Raw genomic sequence first — 26,596 nt, forward strand, 5'->3', positions numbered from 1 at the left:
GTACATTAATAAAATAAAAATTGCAAAATATACTAAATTTTTTTTCTTTTTTCGATATAAAATTCTGGCGTTTTTAAAGGTTTTTTTTTGGTTTACTGTGAACTAACAAATTTATACGAACAAACGAAATCTGGAGAAACCTACTTCTATTTTTTTTACAAGCTTTTTGTCTTTTTCAAACACAAAAAGCTTGTAAAAAAAATAGAAATAGGTAAATAATTCTATACATTGGTTGGTATCGTGATTAGAATGGTTACACTGTTCATGATACCTACGGGGTAAGTTGCAACAAACTTTTTTTGGTTAAATTGGAACACAGAATTACTGCGAGTTTTAATTGATTTTACGTTTTTTCTAGCTATTACCAACAACGATGGACGTTTTTATTGTAATGTACAATTTAATACTAAAAACATTAATTGTTTATCAAATTATCAACTTTATTAAACATACAAGAAATATTTTATCACATTTTTAAGCAAAAATCTAATAAACTTTATTTCATTAATTGATTCATTTATTGTTATACACTAAAGAAAATAGTTGAATCATCAAATTATACATAATTTGCGAATATCACGTGAAGCTAGATGATAATCCAAGAATTGTTATGATAAATAACAATTTGCACTAAAGTTATATACTAAAAGTGCCTTGATAAGACGTATATTTAATATATATTGTATTTAGACACAAATGTGCGTTTTTTGTGTGTGCTTTTAACTATGAAATCATAGCAATGTGCGTTTTTTGTGTTTGCTTATAACTATAAAAATTACAACTACTTATCATTGTTATTGATAAATATTATAAATAATATTTAATCAATACACTGATGTTTTTACAAAAATAAGCTAATTCTTATCCGACGAAACATCTTCTCTCATAAGAGTTTTTTTTCAAGGGACACATCTAAGCTGAGCTCATTCATTTGATGCATTATTCTTTTTTGCTCCCTCTTACGCAGTTTTTCTTTTGCTCTCACTTGCGCAGTTTTTTCGGATACGTATAACGCTACATTTTCAAATTTAATAATCCATTCAAAAGACTAGAATTGCTCATTAGAATAAAGTAAGAAAAAATTACAAAAAAGTATTTAGATGTTGGAAATCTTTCACAACAGTTCTTTAGTAAGATTTTTGAAATACCTTCTAGATAAATGCAATTAGAAAATCATCTTGAGTATAACGTTAATTGCAGACTTATCTTTAAGATGATGACAATTAGAAACTCATCTTGAGGATAACAGCAATAAGGTGCTTCAGGAAACGGTCAATATCTTTTCAAAAATATCTTTTCAAAATATCTCAATAAAATATGTAATTAAAATATGTTGTGAAGGTTTTACATAATCTTTTTTAAGAGAGAAATTTACAAATACAGTATATTCTTAACGACGTTAATAAGTTGAAACATAAATCACCATCATAATTTGAAATATTTCATTTGCTTAGTATTGACAATCTATAAATGTTTAAAAAGAATTCTTAAGATAATACGAAGATGTTTTACAAATCTTGCCCTATTGCAAACCCTACAAAAGTCCTGGTTACAACCCCATTAAAATATTAATCATTGATTGTTTAATGCAAAAAAAAAAACAAAAAAAAAATCAGATTTCAAAACTTCCTAAATGTTAAGAGTGTGTGAGTGCATCATCGAAACGAAAATTAATTCTATATTTTTACGTATATACAACATTTTGAAATATCTAAAAAATAAATTATTTGTGTTTTAAAGTATACAAACCAGCTAGTTTAAGTTAGTTATGTTAGCATTTTAATCCAAAGCTTTTTGAATATCACATTTAAATTGGCATTGCATCGAGGCATATAAGCATATATATTTTTCATTGATACCATGAGAAGCTGAGGCTACACTTTCAATAATAGATAGACATTGTTCATAATCTGAATTGCACTCTCTACGACATTGTCTTACTGATATCACTTCTTCTTTATGCCACGTAGGGTTTCCTTGCGCACTAAATATACTTTGTGCTCCAATAACAAATATGACCATCAAGAAGCTTGCGCCTAACCAAATTAAAGTAAACGCAAAAATATAATTTTAACATTAAAAGGTTTTAAAAAAATCAAAAACAATACAAATACTTACTGTTTTTCATTTTTATAATTGTATCAAATGAAGTAAAGTTTACGATGACATGCGTTTTCTTAAGAATTTAATTATTTATAAAAATGCGTAATACATAAAGTATTAACTCTAAAGACTCTACGGAAGAAGCATAGTTAATCAATATTGCATTTGTCAGTATTTTTTTTGTTTGTTTTAATAAAAGGATTTACGATTTTTATAAACTTTATCAATATTTGCTGGAAAATAACGGTAAATATTAGAATTTGCTGATGATATTAATGGTCTCCTTTCTATATCCTTGTCATAAAGAAGTAAAGCTAGTAGTAGAACTAACTTTTTTAGTTCACGTTGTTTGCACGATTCTTGTTTGTTGCTAATATAGAACTGTCCGTTTCCATAGTTTGGATTAAAGAATTAAGCTGCTTTATTGATGAAAAGAAATAACGGATCTTCTGATTGAAGCGTGAAAACGGACTAAGCAATAAAAGGAGATTAACCGGAACTAATAAATACTGTTTTTTTAGTAAATCGGGATTTCTGGTGGCTAATCTTCACAGATTTTCTTAATCCTTTTTCAAGATAAATTATTAAATATAACGGTTTCATATTTTTCAAACACTAACACGCAACATTAATTAAATGATTTAACCCTTTTTTTTGATAATTTATAATTTTTATTAAAGTTAAATCATTCAAGTTTCTCTTCAAATTAACATAAATGACTGGCCTAACTTAAAAATTAACAGAAATGACTGGCCTGACTTAAAAATAAAGGAAAATCAAACTCCTTAGAAGAATTTTACAAATTTAATAAAAACTGTATATATATAAAGATAAGATAAGTTAAAGTCCAACAGCATTCTCTTTTGAGTAACAAAAATAAAAATATGTTAACAAAAACATAACAACTTTACTGATTCCATATAAAAATGACACTATGAAAACGTTTCATAGTGAATTTGATATCCTACCAAAAATTGATTTTATAATTTTAATGGTTATCTTTAACTTATCTTTAAATTAACTTTTGAATGCTTATCAAACAAGGGGGAAGGGGGAGGAGAGAAAGTCGATTAGCGCCTAAATACTTACCTAGCAAGGTAAACTAATGTATTTTGATGAAATGTATTTTTAAAAAAGGGTACTTTGGTGAGAATCTTGAGAGATAACTTTAAAAAAAGAAAGAATATTGTCTACCGTAAACTTTTGTGGCTTATTGAAAATCGGTTGAGAGACGAAAATATCTCTCAAAAGGAGGGACGCTTTCGTCTGTCAACTGATACTCCGCTGAGTCCGTAAAAAATACCGTAAATTTGATCAAAACACGGCCCAGAATTTTTGCACTTGGTATATTTACGTAAATGGCTTGGTAATAGTGATGACTGAATTTTCCAAAAGATTAATAAAACTATATTAAAGTATAAGCTGCTACAGTGGCCTGTAAATTCTTTTAAAAGCGCTGTCTTTGATAGCTCCATCATATTTTAATGTTAGAAAATAAGAAAAAAAATGCATTCCTTATAAAATGTATTACCTCTCATCAGTTATGAAAACTCAAGATTTTTTGTTATATATTTTGCTAAAAGGTTTTTTTTACAATTCAAATTGGACAATAGTAGTATCCAGTAGTTCTGGCGAAACTGATAGACTAAAGGTTTCTGCCAGAAATAGTTTTTTGTAATACTGCGTAGACAATTTTTTAAAAATAAAGTTATTAACAATTGAAGATTAACAACTATAGAGTTGTTCTCTTGTATTAATATTTAACAGATTGTTTACAATGTCAAATCTTAAATACAAATATTGCAAAGTGTCTACATTTTAAACTATTAATCATGTCCTGAAGCCCAGGGGTTGAGTATGACCACTACACTCATTTGTCTTTTCCACACTCCAACTTTGTTGTCATCCATCTTTCCCCTATTGATAATTACCCAGTACCGTTTTCTCCGTTACCACATCCATCCCCATAAAACAGTAAGTATTAAGGTAAAATATTATCTGAATCTGTAAATTAAATCAAATAATTCACTTCTTAAACAGATTTTTTGTGGTTTAGTAAACACCAAAATTGCTGCTCCCGTTTCATGGAAAACTCAACTTATTAAAATCTTGTTGCAATGTTGTTCTAACGCTATGAAAACAAAGATTGTAATAAAAAAGTTTGATTGTTTAGACTTTAAAATGTTACAAAAAAAAAAAAAAAAAAAAAAAAAAAGGGGGGGGGGGGTGGAGTAGTAGGGGAAGGGAACTTATAAAAAATTGAGAATATAAGATCAACGAAAGAAAAAATTTTTGGTGCCAAAATCTCTTTAGGACCTTTGCTAAATTTTTACAAATATCTCTAGTACCAATTGATGATTTGTCGACATGTTAAGTTTTTTTTATATCTGATTTAGCATATCGCGAATATGTGAAAGATTTGAAGTTGTTATAAGCCTTTTTTTTCATCGAGTCATTAACACTCTCCGTATAACATTGATTCATCACCAACTTTACATGAACTTGGTGAGGTGGTTGGAATGTTTACAATATTCTCATCATCATTAAGTATATTAGAAAATGTCGTATATGAGGAGCAGGGAAGATGTTGAAAAAAATTCTGGAACTTGGAGAAAAAACTTGACAGAATACCAAAAGAGTATAACAGAAAGGAAAATTTTAACAGCAGTCATCAGTGTCAGTAGTCAATGATCCTACTTTCTTGCTCAAAATAAAAAAATCTAAAAATGGCAGATTTAAAGTGACAGCTAATGAATTTAAAAATTGTGGGAAAAGTTAAATTTTCCATTTATAAAAGGAAAAATCAATAATGGAGAATATTGAAGCATTAATCAATATGATAACTTTATTTGCAAAATATGTAAATAATCAAATTTTATTTACAAAAGTGTTTAATATTTTAAAAACAGATGACATTTGGTTGGCAAATGAAGATAAACAATTTTATGAAATACAGATTAAATCATAAGGAGAAGTTGGTTATGTAACAACAACACAAGTAAGAATGCATCCATCAAAAAATGTTACACAAAATGCACCAAGAAGTAATTTATTGATAAAAAATGTAGCATCAACAATTGCATCAAATATATCAACATCTTTAGAAACTTCAGAGAATGCTACTAGTGGCTGTATTATACTGTCAACAGTGTTGAGCCTCCTTCTAAAAAAAGAAAAACAAAACAATGCTCTACCACAAAAATTGTACTTCAAATTGTAAAACAGATTACTCTAAGTTATTCTAAATCAGCAAGAATTTGCAAGCAACTATCTTACCATGGCATTGAAATCCCTACACCAACTCAACCTGTAATATATAAGGCATCTGTTAGAGAATCACAGAAAACGCAGCAGAACTTTGAAGAAACTCTTATAAATGAAAACTGGGCTCTGCACAAGAAATGCAAGTTGTATTAAAAAATCAGAACTGTGAAGTTTGCTTAGCTGCACTAACTCTCAGTGATGGGAAAGCATTAACACTATTTAATTGAATAACTGAGGTATTAACTCTATTAAATGGAATAACTGAGGTATTAACACTATTTAACGGAATAGCTGAGGTATTAGACCAATATCAATTATGAGAAAGCATTAAAAATAAAATCTGTGATACCGCAAGTGTCAATACTGGAGTAAAAAATGGAGTTGTTGTAATGACCAACAAAAATTTAAAGAGAAAGGTATTCCTAAATTCAAATAAGTTATTGCATTACATTATCCATTTACTAGGACATGACAGCACATCTTAAAAAAGTGGTTAAGATATTGAGTATAAGATTAAAAACTGCTAGGAACTATATCAAAAAAGAAAAAAAATTCAATATTACTTTGATTTTTATAACTGGCCTTTTAACTAAGTTATAAAATTCCAGATAAATTTATATTTTACCATACGGAAATTACTAATCTTAATCTTATGTAAATGTTTAGCCAGTATCTTGAGATATACTCTTTAGATTTAATTAAGTTAGCAACCCAATAGTCAGAAGAAATAAAACAGGTTATAACCAAGTTCATTTCCTTTTCATTCCATGCTCTAGAATGTGTCTTAACATTGCAAGTATTTCAACGTTATGATTAGAACAGCCATTAATTTTTTTGTTTACCCAACATTCCCATCCTCTCTGTAAAAGTTACAAATCAGAACATGTGCACCTAAACATTTTCTTGAAAAATTTTTTTAAAGTGAGTACCATATATAAACCTCAGTAGAAGCGGAACATAACAAGCAAAGTCAGTAAAAATGAAAAATTATTGCAAAATTCAAAACTTTTGAACCACTTAACTTTGATTCTTCATATTTTAAGATAATAATTAACTTAATATACCTACAAAAACTGCCTCAAGTGCATCTATCTCCTCATTACAGTAGTCTGTCATGCAATACAATAGATGGAAAAATGGACTCCTTGACTTCAAAACAGTTAATACTTCCAATATTGAAACTTTTGTCTCATTTCCAGTTACAAATGTAGCTACAAATTGATAACCTACATTTTTTTTACTGTCGCAAAGAACAATGGCAGAAAATACCATGTATTAAGATGTGGCATCAAGTAGAAGAATTTCTTTCCATATTGCTTGATTAGCTTTTTTTGCCAACATGTCTGATAAACAAAGAAAAATGTTCCAGCATCACAAACCTCAACTTTTTGTTCACATTTAGGTTGAAAAAAATATATTAACTGTTGGATCAGTTTCTTTGCAAGGGTTAATTTTCTTCAAAAGATACTCTTGATCTATCATAGAGTATCTTGATCTATCATAGAAAACCTAAACACAAGTATTTAAATAAGATTTAACATTAGTGTATAGGCATTCTATGACAGATAAAAACTAACAGCTTAGTAACTCTTTTATCAACCTAAGGTTAAAAAGTATATATTTAAATAGGTATCTTTTATCAACCTAAGGTTAAAAAATATATATTTAAATAGGTATAAAATATACCTGAACTTTTGTTGTGCTTTTACAATATATGATTTCATAGTTTTATTTCTAGGAAAAAATCTTCTGTTATTCAAAGGGGAGTTTTAATTTTCAAACGTTTCTTTTACTTTAATCCGAAGCAATCGTTTAATTTCGCTAGGATTTAAAATTCCTTCTTTCATTTTTTCTTTATTGCATAATTTCCTTCTTTCATATATTTTTTCTTTATTGCTAGTATGACAGATATTAGTTACTGAATATAAACTCCAACAGTTATAAATTGACTTTGCATAAGGAAGTTGTTTAGAGTGAACATATTTTAAGTTATTTTACATTTCATGTTGTTTTTTTTTGTTAGCATTATTTTATCATTATTAAAAGCGCAATACGAGAAGAAAACGTTTAATAACCTTGGAATTCATGTTCACTAATATCATTACTGCCTTCGTCTCAGTACCATTCTGGATGCCATCATTTCTGTATCTATTTTCTAAGATACCATTATCCGATTCCATCACTTTTTTAATTTTAAATTAGCAATTTTGTTTGTAGCTTCTGTTATTTTCAATAAATGCGTAGTGGCATCCTTTTAAGAGATGTTTTCGTCTTTTAACCGTGAAAATCCATCATTAAGTCGGGTCTTTGCGACTTTCAAAAAAAACCTCTAGACGGACCACGTTGAAAAGAGCTTAAGTGATACAAATCGATAACATGCTTTCAAAATTTTAAGCCTGCTAGGTAATATATATATATATATATATATATATATATATATATATATATATATATATATATATATATATATATATATATATATATATATATATATATATGGGTATAATATTTTAGATAACATTTTCAAAATGTCTACTGTAAAAGCTCAAAAGTATCTCCAAAAAGAAGTTGAAATTTTTCAAAAATTGCAAAAAGATATTCAAAAATTGTTAACTGGTCGTCAACAACTAGACATTCAGTATAATGAAAACAAGATTGTCAAGGATGAACTAGACTTGCTTGAAGATGATGCAAATGTTTTTAAATTAGTTGGTCCAGTTTTAGTTAAACAAGATTTATCAGAATCAAAACTAAATGTGCAAAAAAGAATTGATTATATCCAAACTGAGTTAGCAAGGCATGATAAATCTATCAAAGAAATCCAAGAGAAACAAGAAGAAAAAAAAAACACTTTGTTGAAATTACAACAAGAAATGCAGATTGAAATGCAAAATCACAGTAACAAAATTTAAAATTTTGTATATTCTTCTCTTTAAAGAATACAAGTAAATTTCAAAAATGTTTATTCAGTTTTTAGATAGCGCTATGCATTAGCATCATTAAACAATTTTATTCTATAAGCAATCTTACACAACAACTATTTTTTTAAAAGATACCAATATTTTTTTGCACAAAGTAGTTAAAAATCTTTAAACCTTGATTCCTTGTTTTTCTTTTTTTTTTAGTTGTATATATTACTATTATTATTATTATTATTATTGTTATTATTATTATTACTATTACTACTACTACTACTACTACTACTACTACTACTACTACTACTACTACTACTACTACTATTATTATTATTATTATTATTATTATTATTATTATTATTATTATTATTATTATTATTATTATTATTATTCTATTACTATTATTATTATTATTATTATTATTATTATTATTATTATTATTATTATTATTATTATTGTTTTTTATTATTATTATTATTATTATTATTATTATTATTGTTATTATTATTATTGTTATTGTTATTGTTATTACTATTATTATTACTATTACTATTATTATTGTTTTTGTTATTTTTATTATTATTATTATTATTATTATTATTATTATTATTATTATTATTATTATTATTATTATTATTATTATTATTATTATTATTACTATTACTATTATTATTATTATTATTATTATTATTATTATTATTATTATTATTATTATTATTATTATTATTATTATTATATAAACTGAATTGAGTATTCATTCTAATTTTTTTTTATATATAAATTTGACCAATAAATTAAGTGTGAACTTTACAAAAATACCAATATCATTCAAAAAAAGCCTGGGTTATGTAGAAATTAAGTGACATACAGCTGTGTAATACTAATGTGACTCTTATTACTTAGTGTTAGAGTAGTATATACTATGATTAGAGTGTTTTTAGTTTTAGTTTTGTTACTGTTTTTAAATGATGTCACTCTTTTGAAACAAATTTAAGATCTTTTTATTATAAGAATTTAATCTCCTCATGGAGGCAAGATATCCTATCTGATAATAATCTGTAATCAAATTTTTGAGTAAATACAGATATTTATATTGAGATGCTTGTCTTAACAATAAATGTTGTTTTTTGAAACAACATTTATTGTTAAGATAAATTATATTGAGTATAAAAATGTCAAAAGAAACAGATGCTGCAAAGGTCCTTTCTGAAATGAGTCAGTTAGTGGGTGTTCCACTTGATCTTTCCTTGTCAATTAATCATGTTGATATACTATCCCCTGCAGAAGATGATGTGCTCTTAGATGAAGATGCAATTGGTGCAACATGTACATTGCAACCATCATGTCTTGGTAAATTTTGATCAATTAAATGCTTTTTTAGAAAAACTCTTATACTACTAAATTACAAATTTATATTGATATATAAGCAGGAATTAGATTTTTGTGTATCTTAAATTTTTGTTTTTAAAATTTTAGATTCTGATATGCTCTTTTCTTTACCTGAAGAACATGGTTTCTTGTCAAGTCGAAGTGGTATGTGATATGTTTCAAATCATTTCAGTATCATTTAAAAAAGTCATTAAACAAGATTAAAGAAATTTGGAAAATAACTGAAAAATTCTGCTTTTTAGATTTCTTTAAAAATTAGGGTTGACAAAAAACATGAAAACAGTGTTTACTGTGTTTTTGTCAGAGCTACCAGGGTTTTCAATTATTTTTAAAACACTGCTATGCATTTTAGCAGACTTGAGTCAATTACTATAAGGTCAATTACAATTACAATTACTGGAAGGAGCTTTTAAATTATTAAAATTACAATTACAACTACAAGACATGTAATTATAATTACAATGACAATTACTTTTCTTTACATTTATTGAGTTTTAAAACAAACAATGACTACAAAATTACAAAGTAACACCACATAAAAATGTCATAAATCAGTATATCCTCCTGTTCAATTTAAGTTAATATAAGTGCATATAGTGTTTTTAAATAGAAAGCATAGTATTTTTACTTATTTGTTATTTCTTAGTACACACACTGCACAAATTGAATCATTTAATTTATGTTTTATTTGGAAAAAGTGGAAATACTTGCACTAAATATAGAAATGTCTGCTTAAGATAACATCAACCTGTTAAAACTTAAGAGTCAACTTAATGCTAACAAATGTGCTTTTTACATTTGATAAACACAAGGTTTTCAAACTTCATTGTTGAAGATTTGCTCCACTGGTGCAAATGAACCAGAAACTGAAAGCACAATTCTTGTGATCCAAGCCAAGTTTTTATACTCAAATGCCTGTGACCTCCACCACACCAAAGGGTCATTGTCATAATCAAGGGGTTGCAACTTACAATAATCCATGAGTTGAGTGTGCAACTTGAATATATCATCATGGTCCATCTGGGTTGGCTGAGGAGAATGATCCATGAAACTGAACAATTTAGCCTTCTTGGTGGTGGCTCTTTGGATGTTTGTGCAATTTGTTGCAGGTCTGATTGACTGCTTGTGATTGTTAATGCTGCATATGACTCAACAACAGCAAATGCCAAATGGTTTGTTGCTACAAACTTCTGCGTTTACAAATCTCTAGTACTCTTAATCTGCTCAATCTCTTCTGGCTGGCACCATTTAAGTTTAAATTGTGGATTGATTACAGCACCAGTTATGTACAGTGGAGGAGACTTGTACTTTGACATTCTTTGTTGATAGAAGACAGCAATTCATTGACCAAAGGTTTACAGTAATGAGACTGAGATTGAAAAGGAGTCAGCTTGTGTTTTAGGCCACAGATGCTGAGTATAACACTTCAAACTGTGACTCTACCCTCACCTTGGACATAATTGATAGCCTCTTCAAAAGCCTCCATTATTGTCACAAACTCATCTTCAACCTCGTTAACTGTGGTAGAATAACTTCAAATGTTTTAGTCATGTTCGATGCACTGTCACTGACAATGCAAGAACCTTTGTTGTGCAACTTAAATTAATCAATTACTTCATCATAGTGTGTTACAATATTTTCAGCAGTATGTTAGTCAACAAATTCCTTACATGTTAGTAATCCACTTTCAAAATGCAGTTCATCAATATAATGAACTGTGATTCCTAAGAAAGAGTGTATAATATGTTTGGTCCAAAAGTCTACAGTTGCACTGACCTTATCAATTTTTAGCTTTCTCTCACTGATCAGTTTTGCAAACACGGCCTTTCTGGTTGGTACAATGTAGCCTGAATTAACAATCTCCATGAAAGTGTGAAGTTCTTCATTTTCAACCAGTGAAAAAAGCCACTTGTTACCAGCAATTAAATCAGTTAGTGCCTTTATTATGCAAGCTGGCATGAGAATTGTAGCTTGTATTTGGTAAGTTCAACTGCCATGAAATATTTCTCAATAGAACCAATAGAAGATGTACCATTACTGCCATCCAATTTTTTATGACATTTGCCATCTTTATACTTTTGATATTGCAGTGAGTGTTTTCCCTGCACAAAACAAAAAAACTATTTAATTGATTTTAAAAATTAAAAAATTAAATTAAACATTTTTCTTTTAGTTTGTAGATTCTGGAAGAATTGTAATTGTTGACCCAAGTTTGCCTATCAATCATTTTTTAATATTTAAAGCTTTTATTCACCCACCTTAAGTAATAAAAAATGGTTAACTCAAATTAATGTATGAACTAAATCATTCTGCTCCATTGTAAGTGATAATTAAACAGTACAGAAGGCTCCTTAATGTAATCATTGTTCATTGAATATTCTATAATTTCTGATCATTTATTAATAATTGTCATTTTGTTTGTAAACAAGTTGTATTTCAATTGCTAAACATTCTCTGTTCTATTATGAGGAGGCAAGCAAGCAAAACAATAATCGAAGGAAACTTTGCATGCCAACAATGGCTGCCTCTTTTGCACAAATTATAAATTTACCCTAGATAATACAAAAAAAAAAAAAAAAGATTGATAGGCACTTGTTAGTAAGAGTTAAAACACAATTTTTGTCCCAATCAAGAAAAGTTTTTTTACCATATCTTTTTGCAATTTTTATTAAGGTGTATTTTTATGGCTGTATTTTTATTAAGGTGTATTTTTAAGATGTATTTTTATTAAGTTGTATTTTTATGGCTGTATTTTATTAAGCTTTTTACACTATTTTTACCATGATTTTTGTGTGTTCTTATTGATAAAAATAAAAAACAAAAAGCTTAAAAAAATGTTATGTTTTTATTTTTCTGTTTAATCCTCAGTGTTTTTAAATTAAAAAAATTAGCTTTAGTAAGAATGAAAAATTCAGATAATTGTATGATGAAAATTTATTTAAGGACTTTAAAAGTTTTAACAGTTTCTTTAGGTTGTATGAAGTGCAATCTATATTTAGGAAATTGCGTTATTGTTTATTAATTTAACTTTTTGATTATTATTTAGCTCATAATGATGACTATATATCATTTGATGATGCTGAACACCCATATGCTGCTCACATATTTGCTGAAACCTGCAATACTATTCCAAAACAAAAGTCAATTATGGAAGAACACCAACCAAAAAATAGTGCGCAATAGTTTGTTGTTTTTTTTCCCATTAAAGTTTTTTGAATTGAATTTTATCAGTTAATTTGGTTTTTTTTTTTTTTTTTTATAACAAAAAATCCTCTTTAGAATCAAAGTGTCTAAAGTGTTTTGATTGCGGCAAAAGTTTCAAGACTAACTACTCTTTAAAAGTCCATTTGAAATTTCATTCTGGTGAAAAACCTTTTTCTTGTGAAAAATGTGATAAAGCATTCACTACCAAAAGTGATCTTCGGCGTCATGAAAAAGTTCATGTTAAAAATGAAAATTCTTATCAGGTTTTAATGTTCGTCTTTGCAATATTTTATTAAATATTTTTTGTTTTATTAAGTTTGTGCACATATACTTGTTTTTTATTTGAAGTGTGGGATTTGTTCAAAGACTTTCCGAGACCAAGCTACACTGACCCGCCACTTAAAAATTCATAATGCTGTTGGCTTGTTTACCTGCATTTACTGCAAGAAAGATTTTAGTCGTGTGGACAGTTATAAAGTTCATATGAACATGCACAACCAAGTAAAGTGTTTTAAATGTACCTGGTGTTCATCAAAGTTCAACTATAAAAGTAGTTACAATCGTCATTTGAAAACTCACAATCCCAACACTTTGCTTTCATGTAAAGTGTGTGGAAAAAGCTTCCAAAGAAGTGATTGTCTGCGTGTTCATATGAGAGTTAAACATCCTAAGAAAACTTTTGATAGCCATGCTCACCAGACCTTATACTCAGAAGTTACAAGCTTTAAACTGATTAATGGTAAAAACCAATCAAATGTTCCTAGTCTATTATCAATGGCAGAGTTTGCTGCCAAAATAAAAAAAGGTGCAAAACATTTAACAAAACAACTTGATTCAGAGTTAGTTGCCTTCATGAGTGACAGTTCTGAAGAAGAAATATTTAGTTCTGGTGTTTAATATTCTGTTGCTTTTTCAATAAAGTTTCATGTAAATTTTTACATAGTGTCATTATACTGACCAAATTACTAATTAATACATACTGATTTTTTATAATAATTTTATAACAAATTTTGGAAATAAGTATTTTTTTGTTTTATTAGAAGTAAATTTAACCAAATGACTGTTATATGGTAGATACAATTATTTTAGACCGAAAGATTTTTTGTCTAAAAATAACCGTATCTACCATATTCTAAAAGAACTTTTTTTCTAACAAAAATGTTTGAGTTTTATAATACAATGACAATATGTAGGTTTAAATTATGACTATACTTGTTTGTAAATTTTCCAAGACAAATTATTTAACAAATTATAAGTAGAGAATGAGTGATAACAGACATGAATTAATAAAAATTTCCAAAGAGATCTTTTTCTTAACATGGTTTTAAAAAATTAGAATTTAGTTAAAACGAAATTTGATTATGAATAACTTGGTTTTTAAAATGTTTAAATTCTACAAGCAACAAAAAAATGCAACAATGAATATCAAAATTCTTATTTAGTAAGTAAAGAATGAGCAAGGTGGATATTGAAGAAATTATTTTTAAAGGAATATCTGGAATAAAGTCTGGCAATAGAAAGCAATATGATATATTGATAACTTCACTTCTTGACAAAAACATACCCACTAACATTTTGAAAGAATATATTATTGGACTTAGAAAATTTATTTCATATATTACCAAAGATCATGAGACATTGATTGGGGTTCTTTTAAAGATTGACTGGAACTTACATGACAACGAATTTGCCTGTTTGTTTTCAAGTTTCTTGACTGAGTTGGTGTCTGCAAAAACTTACTATTTAAAAGCTTGTGTAAAAAGTTTGATCCAGCAGCTGGTTCCAAAGTCGGAGGTTTCTAATGTAGAGTTTGATCGTCTCAAGCTAACCTTTGAATATACCCATGCTGCTCTAAAAACTATTTCAACTCTTGCTCCAATATCATTAAAGTATGTTAGTGAAATTTTAGCCAGTAATTTTCCATATATTGGAAAAAGTTTGTTTGTTATTGAGTATTATGTTCTTAATGCTTTGCAGGTGACACTCTATATCAAGGAAACCAGGCTCTCAATACTCTCTTTTATAGTTGAAAAAATGTTGTCTGTAGATGTGAGGATACCTAGGATTGCTTTAGAAAACCAGAATAATGAAGAGCTGTGTTTTCAGATTGAAAATGAAGACTTAAAAATCTCAAATGAACAAGTCAATGAGAGGATAATGAAACTTGATAAGTTGATGATGATTTTGTTCACATTTATTGAATCAACTTGCTTAAATGATGGAAAGCTAATATTTGACACTGCAAATGAGTTATCTAAAGATCTGCTTCTTGTTTTTGATAATGTAATCTTAAAAACACAACAGAGCTCACATGTGCAATTCATTATTTTTTACTTTGCAAGCCTTAACCAGGTAATTTTTTTAAAGTTAGTCAAGTATCCTTTTTAAGAAATATTATGCTACAAATAACATGAATTTTTGAAAATGTCAGCCATTTTTAACATAACAATGACCATTTATTGCTTTCATTGCAGATATATGATGAATTCATGAATTTTTAATTAGCACATAAAGCAATATCAGAATAATTATGTTAATTATGTTAGTTAAAGTATTGAAACAAATGTTATGTAAGATTTCAAAATTTTATTTGATAATAAAGTGTTTTTTTTGGTAAATTTTTTCTTTTGTAGCACTTTTATGAAGAATTTTTATTGTGTTGCTGGAAAACTTTAAAGAATCCAAACAAACCAGTTGTATTGCGGCAAGCTTCTGTTAGCTACCTTGCAAGTTTCCTAGCTAGAGCAAAGTTTGTTGACCATGATGTAACAAGAGAACAAATGAAAAAACTCAGTGAATGGATTCTTGGATATATAGACATTCAAGATAGCAATAATGCTATTGCTGAAATGAAAAAGCATGGTGCATTTTATAGTGCATGTCAAGCACTATTTTATATTTTCATTTATCACTATAAAAAAATATTTGACACACCAAATGGATTAGAATTTGCAAAATCTCTTAACTTTATTCGAATAGTTACTTCTCGACTGAATCCATTGAAGTTTTGCATGGAAACAGTTGTCAGTTACTTTGCAAGAGTAACACGGTTGTATGAAGTGGTTTTTTGTTACAGTATTATTGAGAGAAACAACAGAAATACTTTAGCCAATTTGTCATTTGGAACTAATGTTACTACTGCAGAAAATCCATTGGAAATGTTTTTTCCATTTGATCCTTATTTGCTCACCAAGTCAGCATGTTATATTAAACCGTTATATTTGGAATGGAGAGGAAGAATGCAAGATGATAGTGATGATGAAGATGATCTAGAAGAGGCTGAAATTTTAGAAATACCTGATGGAATAAGTCATGATAAATATGAGATCTCATATAGTTTTGACATGATGTGTATTTCACCTGGATTCCAAATTCATGATCTTTAGGGTTTATTTGTTTTTAATTACTATTTATTTTAAATCTTGGTGTTTTAATAACATTTTTTCCATACACTAAATATTAAAACAGCATGAGGTATTATAAGAGCAAAATATATTTTTTTAAAGTACCAACAGTATAGCAGATTGTATGAGATAATTGTTTGCATGCATTTCCAAGGATACATGTGTGTAATATTTAGTATGGATAATTTTTTTGCAGGAGGTATTTATAAAGTTTAAAAAAAAAAAAAGTGTTTTTTTTTAAAAAAGAAAAGTTTTAATGTATTTTTTTCCTTTTGATTGTATCCACTAAAACTTTTTATAAGCCGTTTCAACTGTTGAATTAAAAAAAAAAATCTAATTTACTCAAGAAAATCTAAGGATTTTTTTTTCTTTTACTTGAAATTTCATTACTGCAAAAGATGGCAAAAGATAAAGAAACAGGTGGAAGAAAAAAGTTTGTGTATTCTTTTAAAATAGAGGTTTATTTTTTAGATCATTTTATTATATTTTTAGTAAAAATTATATGATGTCTCTGTTTTGTGTAATTTTATTTGATATTGCAGTTACATTATTTTAAAATGTTTTACATGATTTGGTTATATTTATAATTTTTCCATATAAACTTTCATAAATATTTCATAATATTTTTTTAAAAAAGTAAATTTTATGTTCTACTTTTTAAACATCAAAAGTTTTTTTTTTTTAAGTAGTTATGTAATAAAAAATAAATCATATTGTTTAGATCACAAATCCTTTTCTTTACACATATATTTTATTCATAAGAAGTTTAAATGGAGATTAAAACTTTATTCAGATTGAAGCTGAAAAGGCTTGATTTCTTTTGTGAGTATGAACATCTTTGTTATTAGTATAATTTAAAGTATTAATATAATTTTCCTTGTAGTATTAATATTTTTCTTCAAGTTTTCATATTTTAGTGAAGCAAGGTTTATATGAGTTTAATGTCATTTTTAAGGATTGCAAGAGAAAATTAGGTAAGTGATTAAATTTGTTAGAGTTTTGCTTTGAAACATACAACTCTCACTATATCCTGGATTCTGTTTAATTTTACTGGTTCATAAATATATTTTTTACTATTTTAGTTTAGGTTGTTTTGATTGGAAGCGTGATTGGTTGAAGTGTTTTTTTCTTGTTCAACTAACAGTAAATTATTTTACTTAAGGACAAAAGATTTTTGGAAGTTTTGTAAAAAATAAGAAAAACCCTGGAATATATATTGCCAACTGGTAAAAGGCAGGCTTGCTGCTCAGTGAGGTTAGTTGGAATTGTTTTGTTTTTTTGTTGTTTTTTATTTTTATTTAATCTTTGTGTTTTTTCATTGTTGTTATTTTTCTCAAAAACATATTGTAACTTGTTCTGTAGCTAACAAAAGTTTATTGTTTACTGCTCATGGAGTAATAAAATATATTATTATTATTATTATTATTTATTATTATTATATTATCATTATTATATTATTATGATAATAATAATAATAATAGTAATAATAATAATAATAATAATTATTATTATTATTATTATTATTATTATTATTATTATTATTATTATTATTATTATTATTATTATTATTATTATTATTATTATTATTATTATTATTATTATTATTGTTATTATTATTATTATTATTATTATTATTATTATTATTATTATTATTATTATTATTATTATTATTATTATTATTATTATTATTATTGTTATTGTTATTATTATTATTATTATTATTGTTATTATTATTATTATTATTATTATTATTATTATTATTATTATTATTATTATTATTATTATTATTATTATTATTATTATTAATTGGAGTAATAAAAGACTTTTTTAAGAGATTATAAAATTGTAAAGCATTGTTACAATAGTAAAGTATTGTTAGAGACTGATTGTCAGAAGTCAGAAGTGATCTAAAAACTCTGTTTAAAGTATTTTTGTTTGTATTTTTTGTTTTATAAATCTTTGCATTCTAATTAATAATTAGATTGCCTAGATGTAATTGAGTTGCATTACAAAATTGGCATGTTATTTAACGTAGCTTACTGCATTTAAAAAATAAATTCTTCATATACAACCAAGAACCCAAGTAATTTTTCATGGGAAAGAAAATCGTAAAGTTGTTTCAAGTAAAAGTAATAGAGGAAAAAATAAATCTTTAAAGACTCATTTTGTTTCCAAAGGCAATGCGCAGATTTACAATTTTTATTTTCATGAGCAATATATCTCCAGTATTAACATCTGTAGAGAGTATGAGATAACTGTAACATTCATTTTCATTTAAAGTATTGTGGTACTTCAACATTATAAAAATGATATTTGCATGACAAATAAAAATGCTGTTCAATTTTTTTCTTCTCAAAAACGTGTTTGAGCAAATTTTCTTAAGATTTTCTAATAAACATAAACTATATTTGAAAACATTTTTAGTTTCATTATGCCTCTCTGTTTATTTTAAGTTTGGGGATTCTAAAAACTTTTTTAAATTTAAGATTATTCACTGGATTTTATCCAAAGCACTGAGTTCTATGAAAAAACAACACATTTTCCATTAGTTTTCATATAAAATGTGGTTTTATTTACAAAGTTGTTAAAATTTAATTCTTCTATATTCTTTTATATTCCTTAGGGGAATTATTTGTTGGTGACCACATTATTAATGTCAATAGCTACAATCTTAGTAATGTCTCATTAGCTGAGTCAACATCATACTTACGCTTAGCTAGTCATAAAGGTTTAGTAGCTACTCAAACAGGATTGCTAGCTACTCACACGGAATGGTAATAGATGGAAGTCCAGTCACAAGGTAATTTTTTAATTGGGTTAAAGAAAAAATTTTTTCAAAGAGTTATACGATTTTTTAAAGCAATTTTTTTCATATTCAAGTTCAAATGACCTGAATGAAAGTTGCATACTTTTATTTTTCTAATTGAATTTTTATTTATGTTTTAATTGAAGTGGTCTTTATTCTTAAAGTTGTCTTAAAGTTGCTCTACTTCAATCAGCACATCAATCAGCATTATTATAATTTTTGAATTTATTTTTATTCGTATTTTTCAATTTTTTAGTAAAAATCTTTTTAAAACACTTTTTCAATATTTTTTAAAAAGAAAAAAATCAGTAATTAAAGTGCCCATTAAAACTGTAAAAAAATATTTCTTTTTTAGAAATAAATTGTTGCTTAAGCACGACCATTCTATGGATCAATCAGTGAAAAATACTTTAAGAACAAATAAAAGTTGGTTAAAATTCTTTTTTTAAAGAAATTCTTCTTGACAATTAATACACCATAACTATACATTTTTTAAAGAAATTCTTCATGACAATACACCATAACTATACATTTTTTAAAGAAATTCTTCATGACAAATGTTTTTATTTAAAAAAATGAAAATACATCTTGCAGTTTAAACTTTACTTACACCATTTTTTTTTCTTTTTAAGAGAATTTTAGAGATAATCAAAATATTGATGATGTTCCTTCTGATTCTCTTTTCCCAACTTTTCCTGAATCTTGTAGTAATTTTCGAACTGTTCAAGTTTCACAAAAGTTTTTTCATGGAATATCAATTGGAGAGTACAAATGTGATGCTGATGAATTAGGAAAAATTTACATAGCAGGCATTGTAGAAGGCAAAGATTTTTACAATGTAAGATATTTGCTAATATATTATTAATATAAAATATTTACTAAAGATGCTAGTTAATGAACCTTTTTATTCACTTTTATTATAGTTTTTTTTATGGTTTATCTTTTATGGTTAATAGGATAATTGTTTATCAGTTGGTGACATTCTTCTGTCAATAAATGAATATTCTATGATTGGTTTGTCTCTTGAGCAGGCAAAGACTGTTATCAATAGATTTAAAACCAAGTTTGTTTTATTATTATTTTTTTTTTTTACATGTTTTTTTAAATTTGTTTAAAATCATGTAGCTATATTTATTTATGATTCATATCTTCAGAAGATTAGATATGTACAGAAGATTACTTGCATAAGATTACTAATCTACAGAAGATTACTAATGTAAAGAAGACTACAAACATACAAAAAATTTATATTTAAAAGATTGCAAACCTACAAAACATTACTAATATGCAGAAGAGTAATAGAGTGATATCTTTTTGTCTTATTTGTTTAGGCAAATTCCTTTCTATTCTATAGTATACTTAAAAATGAACAAGGCAAGCAATACTTGGAGAAATCAGCGCTCTTTTATTTCAGAAAATAGTTTCTTAACTCCAATTAGAAAAAGTGGAATTAAAAACTATGAATCTGTGCATTTGGATTCTACAGATGATACCTTTAATGATCCTGTACTAAAGGAGCTGTTAGTGTTAATGCAGAATTTTTATGAACTTGATGTTAATGAGAAGAAACTAGATGACCCCCTCAATGACTCAGCAACAGGTTTATTTTGTTTAAATTGATTTTTTTTTTTTTTTTTTTTTTTTTGCAACTAATATTCATGAAACTTATTTGTATTTAGATTTATTCTCAAGTAAAATAGAGCATTTTTCACATGAACCAGTGGATCTATCCTTGGACCCTGAGCTCCGTGTCAGTCTGGATCAGTTAGAACTAGTTTGTTGGCTTTTTATCTTTTAGTGTGATGTGTAAATTGTTTATAAACTTGATTTAATTAAGCATTAAGGTGATCTACTGAAAAATAGTTAAGGATTTCAATTGTAATTATTTTTCTGAAAAATCTCAAACTCTTCAATAAAGTCTACCTTTCTTTTCTCCTTTTTTTTTTTTTTTTTTTCTTTTCTCCTTTTTTTCAAGTTGTTTCCTCCAGCAATTTAAAAACCTGTAAAAAAAACTCTGGAAACTTTATTTGTGTAAGCTGATAAACATCATTTTCTTGTAGGCTTTGTGTCAGCTAGGAATATCACCTTCAAATTCAGATAGAGAAAGAATAAGAGCAAGGCTTCGAACCTTTAGTAATGGAGATGTTCTTTATGGAGGTTATTCTTACAAGAATAATTAAAAGTCTATTTTTAAAAGTAACTCGTTCTAAGAATGGTTTTTTTTTTTTTTTTGCATTACATTAAACAACTCTGTTTGATTCAGATTTTGTGGAAGCTGTAAAAGATGTTATAGTAAAAGATTCAAACTCTTTCAATTCATCTAAAGGAGCTCCCTGGAGTCAGGTATAGTAAAAATTACTTGAAATTATCTGAATACTGCTTATTATCTGACTACTGCTTATGGCAAAAGAATATAAAAACCTTTAAAAATGTAAATAAACAAAAATGGTATGACAAAATGTCAAGCCATCATCAGGAACATATAAAGGTTCTTTGTTATCAGCAACAGTTTGATATGTTGCAGCATATAAAAGTTTCATAGTATATCAGAGTATTATGACATCAATTTACCATAGTTTTTGATGAATATTTTTATAGGTCTCAAAACTTACCATAAATCCAGACGAATTTTACAAACTGAGAAATGAACGGGATGAAGCTAATTACAAAGCAGAATTATTTAAGATGGAATTACTTGATAAAGAGAATACCAATCTAATGATTATAGAAGAGTTGCAACATTTGAAAAAAGTAAATCTTCATATTTATAGTTTCATTGAATAATTTTTTTTCTCCTGATAATTCATAAGCTGGAGAAAACGTTTCATAAAAACTTTTTCAGCAACTTTTTAAACATTTCATAAAAAACTGCAATGTTTTCAGCAACTTTTTAAACATTTCATAAAAAACTGCAATGTTTTCAGCAACTTTTTAAACATTTCATAAAAAAACTGATGTTTTCAGCAACTTGCAGTGACCTCAAATGAGTGCAAAGCACTACAACGGCAACTTCATATCATAGAAGAATCAAATACAAAGAAGAATATCAAAGAAGAATTAAAACAAAAAAATGGTCCAGTTGATGTAAGTAGTAAGGTGAAAAATAGTTTTTTCACATTGTAAATTAGATATTCCTTACTTAAACTTGTAATAGGTAAAGAATCTGTAAAGAATTGTCAGATAATTTTTTTTTTTTATTTACAAGTAACTGAAATTTTTAAAATTTTTGTCAAATAACAGCCTCTTTGCGAGTTGAACAAGCAATTGGCAGCAATCAGCTCACAACTGAAAAAAACTGAGGCAAGTAAAAGATCCTACGAAGTTGCTGTTAACAAACTCTTAAAGTTTACTGAGGTTAGATTGTCTTCAGTTTTCTTTCTTTAAATTTTTTTTTTGGCATTTTCTAATTCTTGAAATGCAATAATAATCAAGAATCGATTGTTTTCCCCCTCCTCCTTGCAGCGAATTGTCACTATCAATGCTAAGGATGGAAGTAATTGATAAATTTATCTTTAGACAGTGCGTATGTTTACGGAAAGTGAATCAAAAAAGGTTTTAAGGTAAGTTTAACATTAAGTATTGAATGTTTCTTGAATCATATATTGCTCAGACTCAAAAAAAAACTCCTGAAAAAAAATTTACATTATGCATTTAAAATGTGATTTTTCTGCCCTCTAATTTAACAACAAAGTAGAAACAATTAAAAAGTTCATTTTAAAGACTTTTCATTTGAACCGACTCCAATATCAACAACAATTCTAAATGTGTACTGACTAGGGTTTCCTTCCAGGACCCTTGCAATATTTATCGCTTTGATGAATTATTTTGTATACTGGAGACGGCATTTGGAAATAATTATTATTTGAAATAAAAATTAATTTAAAAATAAGATTGTAGATGCATTCTCTGAATCACTACAAAAAAAGATCGAATGGTTCTAAAAAGACCTCATGCTGAAATGGATAATAAGGTTACCAATGTTTAGTGTAGGTTTTAAGGGTTAGATTGTGCTTTAATACACATCACTGATCTATCGCTGCTAATTGAGTATCATCAAATGCTGGAATTAGAACTATTTATACTACAACTATATATTGTGGAATTTAGGAAAGAAGAGGATATTGGCTGAAAAGAGATTCTGGACGGACTTGTGATTTACTGCTTTTGAACGTTTTTGAGTCAACAAGCCGATGATTTTCATAAAGTCTCTAATATCTACATCTTCTAAAACTGTGACAGTTTAGGCACTTTATAAAACATGATCGATAAAAATCTTTTTTGGTAACTTTTTCCAAGTCTTATAAAGATATTTAACAGCACTATTTTACTGCATCTTTCTTGCAATACACAGGTTTCTTTTCTTGTTGTACATGGGTTTATCATTGATAGTAATCTCAGTTTCTAAAATATAAAATTTTATGTCAAGTATAAATGTGCTGACTTGAAGTAACCTTTTTTTTTTGCCTTTGGAAAAAGTCATCAAGATATTTCATACCAACTGTCGAAAATGCAAGTTTCTAGCCATAAATGAACAAAAACTCCAAAATATAATGATGGTCAAGCTTTGAAAGCCAAAAAATTGAGTCGAAAGTTAAGAAAACCATCTTTATGGAAAAAAAGAAGATATAGTTATCGACGACGAAAAATATTTCTCATTTAATGGTATGGAAATGCGTGGAAACGCAGGATTTTACACCGATAACATCGATATTTGTCCAGAAAACGTCAAATGTGTAGGAAAAAGAAAAATTCCCATCAAAAGTTCTCGTATGGGTAGCAATTTTAACTGCAGGTATATCGACTCCACTTATTCTTAAAACCAAATTATGCTCCATCAAATTTGAGCTATATACTGAGGAATGCTTAAAGAAAAGACTTTCCCATTTCTTTATAAAGATTATCCTGAATTTCAGAACATATTTCGGCCCAATTTAGCAAGTGCCCATTACTCAAACGCAACTGTTGCATGGATGGACGAAAAGTTGTACTATGTTGCCAAGGAGATCAATTCACCAAATGGTCCACAAACAAGGCCAATCGAATATATTTGGGGTTGTTTAGCACAATAAGATAATGAGAATGGCTGTGAAGCAAAAACTGATCGGTTCAGTTAGTCAAAAGAACAAAAAAAAAAAAAAAAAAAAAAAAAAAAAAAAAAAAAATGTGAAAGAAATTAAAAGTATTTACAGTCTATAATGAAGGGAGTCAAGGTAAAATTAAGAAATACAGCAGATCACGGTGTTTTTCATTATTTAAAAAAGTGAAAACTTATAAATAAATAAATATTTTGCAAATTGCAAAAAACCATTTGTTTTTTCTTTTCTTAGTTTTTGAGATATTTAATTTTAAATTTTGTCTCTTGACTTTTTCGCCTCCCGTTATTTTTATATTTAGTATTTTTTGCCACCCATTATTTTTATATTTAGTATTTTTTGCCACATATTATTTTTATATTTAGTATTTTTTGCCACCCATTATTCTTATATTTATTATTTTTGACTGCCCAGAAAAGAGATTAAACAATCAGCTAGTTGAAGTTGTTTTATTTTAGAACTTAATTGAATGGTTTAGCTGTTGAGTTTTTCAAACAATCTTTTTAAAGATCTTATTTTTTATATTAATCCTGCCTTGCGGCTAAGCTTAGACAACGCTTAAATTTTAAAGAATCACAGCCTAAATATGTTTCTTTTATATTTGTAAAACAAAAAGGTAATTAAAATAACAAATCAATTATCGATCTTTAGGATACTTTAACTAACATAAATATCTGTTATAAAAAAATATAACTATATTTTCTAAGAAAATTTCTTTTAGTGCTCAGAACAAACGTTTACAAAAGAAACTGACAAAGATAAACAACCAATCTCAAGAAATTATAAAAGCCGTCAAACTTATACTTGATGAGGAGCGTAAGTTTTATTACAATTTGTATCTATTCATTCTTTTTTTATCTATTCATTAATGTTGGTTTTCTAAAATTCTTATTTGAAAGTTGATCTCTGTATTTTTTTTTTTTTTTTTAGCTTTGCCTTTTGGTTGGGAAGAAGTTTATTCTAAAGATGGCGATCGTTATTATATCAAGTAAATTTAAAATAATTACTTATTGTTTATTTATAAATAAATTATAAAATTGTATGCTGTTAATCAATAAATATTATAAAAATGGTGTGTTTTACCTTTAGCCATATGACAGAGACAACATCATGGATTAATCCTGTCTCCGGCATCCAGCATACAAATTAAATATTTCTTTAACAACTTAGTAAATAATTTTACAATTAAAAATTTTTTTTTGAATTTTTCTTTTGAATGCTTATGCTGGTAAAATTATTATCTAAATATTTCAGACTTACGTTTATATTAGTTGTACATGTTTTTATGAATGTATTATTTTTTTTATTTACACATACTTATAAATAACTTTATTTATTATATATTGTTTTTTAATCTTATTTAAAATGATATAAAAAGAAAAAGTTCACGATTCGAATTCGCGATTCGAATTAGGGTTTAGAAGATGCAATGATCTAAAGATATTACCTGATTCGTCGTTTTTAGTGAAGCCATTTTAATGACGTAATGCAATAGAAGCGATTTTTATACCAAGCAAAAAGATTTTAGCAATTATTGTCAAATGATAGGAGAATGACAGTCAATAAATTAAAGAATATATATATCAAAGCATTTTCATTTAGGACTCCAAACTAAAACATCGTAATATATTTTATTCTTTCAAATAATAAAATTAAGTATTCAAAAACTCTTGAATAATATTAAATTATTCGTTTGTCTTAAACCAATTGAATTTCTTAGGACTTTGGTGTTAAAATCTTGGGCAAATCTGAACATTTGAATTCTGAAATAATGTCTACATATCTTACCAGCAAGCTGGCTAGAATGTAAATCGTCATTAACAGGTTAAGATTCTATGTCGTGGCTATAAAGTCTTAAAAATTTTTTTTAACAATCAACATAATGGATCATCATATGCTTTATGTTTCGGTCAGAGGTAATTTTTGAGTTTTTAAAATCTTTACCACTAAAAAAGTAGTTAAATATTTTCTCATGAATAGACGTTATCTAGTATATAAAGCCCAAAGTTTGTATGTGTGTATATAAGTGTGTTCTTTATACGAATCCACAGTTTTGACCCGATCCTTACCAAATTTTGCACACGGGTCAATTTTTTTCCAGGGAGGGTTTTACGCCAGGTTTGGACCACCCCGGACTCCATGTTCAAGGTGCTTATGGATGGAACCAAGTTCCAGCCCCTCCGACCTCTCTTTCTCTTGATGAGGAAGTGGAGAGTGGAAACTATGGGGATTAGTCAATTGTGCTGAAATTTTGCACCTAAGAGTAACTTAACTCCCTGAATTTAATGGTGACATCTCTTCCTTGACTATGGACATCCTTAAGTCAGTGGACCAGTCCTGTAAGACCAAACATCTTTGAGCAGAAAAGAAATATTTAAACAAAAAGAGATAGATATATCTTTTAAATAAATAAGCCCC

At 27.1% G+C, this 26,596-nt stretch overlaps 4 protein-coding genes and 2 long non-coding RNA genes across 34 annotated transcripts; 4 read left to right on the forward strand and 2 right to left on the reverse strand.

The window, feature by feature from the left end:
- Nucleotides 1-37: 37 nt before the first annotated feature.
- LOC149892422 (uncharacterized) lies at nucleotides 38-2,453 on the reverse strand. 2 transcript variants are annotated; one of them, XR_016449916.1, is made up of 3 exons: nucleotides 2,119-2,453; nucleotides 1,149-2,036; nucleotides 693-1,014 (listed from the first exon to the last, which is right to left on the reverse strand). It is a non-coding gene; the product is annotated as an uncharacterized LOC149892422 (long non-coding RNA). The 2 variants fall into 2 exon arrangements; XR_016449914.1 differs by having other exon boundaries at nucleotides 38-2,036.
- A 1,370-nt stretch (nucleotides 2,454-3,823) lies between these two features.
- On the reverse strand, nucleotides 3,824-7,688 carry LOC149892423 (uncharacterized). 12 transcript variants are annotated; one of them, XR_016449995.1, is made up of 5 exons: nucleotides 7,443-7,670; nucleotides 7,054-7,263; nucleotides 6,432-6,876; nucleotides 5,380-6,258; nucleotides 4,931-5,266 (listed from the first exon to the last, which is right to left on the reverse strand). It is a non-coding gene; the product is annotated as an uncharacterized LOC149892423 (long non-coding RNA). The 12 variants fall into 12 exon arrangements; XR_016450006.1 differs by having other exon boundaries at nucleotides 4,393-5,266; nucleotides 5,380-5,410; nucleotides 6,432-6,710; nucleotides 7,054-7,676; XR_016450001.1 differs by having other exon boundaries at nucleotides 4,393-5,266; nucleotides 6,436-6,876; nucleotides 7,054-7,534.
- Nucleotides 5,685-8,326, forward strand: LOC149892424 (prefoldin subunit 6-like). Of its 2 annotated transcripts, none has more exons than XM_090079453.1 (2): nucleotides 5,685-5,783; nucleotides 7,882-8,326. In XM_090079453.1, the coding sequence occupies exon 2, from the start codon at nucleotides 7,896-7,898 to the stop codon at nucleotides 8,277-8,279; it is 384 nt and encodes a 127-aa protein (XP_089935579.1). In that variant the 5' UTR covers nucleotides 5,685-5,783; nucleotides 7,882-7,895; the 3' UTR covers nucleotides 8,280-8,326. The 2 variants fall into 2 exon arrangements, with proteins under 2 accessions (XP_089935579.1, XP_089935578.1); XM_090079452.1 differs by lacking the exon at nucleotides 5,685-5,783 and adding an exon at nucleotides 7,649-7,770.
- Nucleotides 8,327-9,347: 1,021 nt separating this feature from the next.
- On the forward strand, nucleotides 9,348-14,176 carry LOC149892425 (uncharacterized). Its single transcript, XM_090078330.1, has 5 exons — nucleotides 9,348-9,632; nucleotides 9,759-9,815; nucleotides 12,718-12,843; nucleotides 12,951-13,138; nucleotides 13,224-14,176. The coding sequence occupies exons 1-5, from the start codon at nucleotides 9,455-9,457 to the stop codon at nucleotides 13,770-13,772; spliced, it is 1,098 nt and encodes a 365-aa protein (XP_089934456.1). The 5' UTR covers nucleotides 9,348-9,454; the 3' UTR covers nucleotides 13,773-14,176.
- LOC149892426 (RNA polymerase I-specific transcription initiation factor RRN3-like) lies at nucleotides 14,114-16,529 on the forward strand. The gene is made up of 2 exons (XM_090078312.1): nucleotides 14,114-15,227; nucleotides 15,509-16,529. Exons 1-2 carry the CDS (start codon nucleotides 14,328-14,330, stop codon nucleotides 16,259-16,261), a joined length of 1,653 nt encoding a protein of 550 aa, XP_089934438.1. The 5' UTR covers nucleotides 14,114-14,327; the 3' UTR covers nucleotides 16,262-16,529.
- Nucleotides 16,109-25,517, forward strand: LOC149892427 (syntaxin-binding protein 4-like). Of its 16 annotated transcripts, none has more exons than XM_090078328.1 (19): nucleotides 16,109-16,262; nucleotides 16,678-16,712; nucleotides 17,001-17,105; nucleotides 17,424-17,533; nucleotides 18,903-19,079; nucleotides 19,441-19,511; nucleotides 19,718-19,923; nucleotides 20,042-20,148; nucleotides 20,417-20,685; nucleotides 20,765-20,859; nucleotides 21,146-21,242; nucleotides 21,349-21,428; nucleotides 21,684-21,836; nucleotides 22,050-22,169; nucleotides 22,326-22,439; nucleotides 22,602-22,645; nucleotides 24,900-24,994; nucleotides 25,109-25,166; nucleotides 25,268-25,517. In XM_090078328.1, the coding sequence occupies exons 5-19, from the start codon at nucleotides 19,051-19,053 to the stop codon at nucleotides 25,326-25,328; spliced, it is 1,599 nt and encodes a 532-aa protein (XP_089934454.1). In that variant the 5' UTR covers nucleotides 16,109-16,262; nucleotides 16,678-16,712; nucleotides 17,001-17,105; nucleotides 17,424-17,533; nucleotides 18,903-19,050; the 3' UTR covers nucleotides 25,329-25,517. The 16 variants fall into 16 exon arrangements, with proteins under 16 accessions (XP_089934454.1, XP_089934439.1, XP_089934440.1 ...); XM_090078313.1 differs by lacking the exon at nucleotides 16,109-16,262 and adding an exon at nucleotides 17,183-17,253 and having other exon boundaries at nucleotides 16,600-16,737; nucleotides 17,001-17,101; nucleotides 17,362-17,533; nucleotides 22,050-22,181; XM_090078314.1 differs by lacking the exon at nucleotides 16,109-16,262 and adding an exon at nucleotides 17,183-17,253 and having other exon boundaries at nucleotides 16,600-16,737; nucleotides 17,001-17,101; nucleotides 17,442-17,533; nucleotides 22,050-22,181.
- Nucleotides 25,518-26,596: the final 1,079 nt, after the last annotated feature.

Source organism: Hydra viridissima, unplaced genomic scaffold (genome assembly GCF_058129835.1).
Source record: "Hydra viridissima isolate aposymbiotic clone 2 unplaced genomic scaffold, HvirCarnegie_v1 scaffold_2, whole genome shotgun sequence".
Taxonomy (NCBI): domain Eukaryota; kingdom Metazoa; phylum Cnidaria; class Hydrozoa; order Anthoathecata; family Hydridae; genus Hydra; species Hydra viridissima.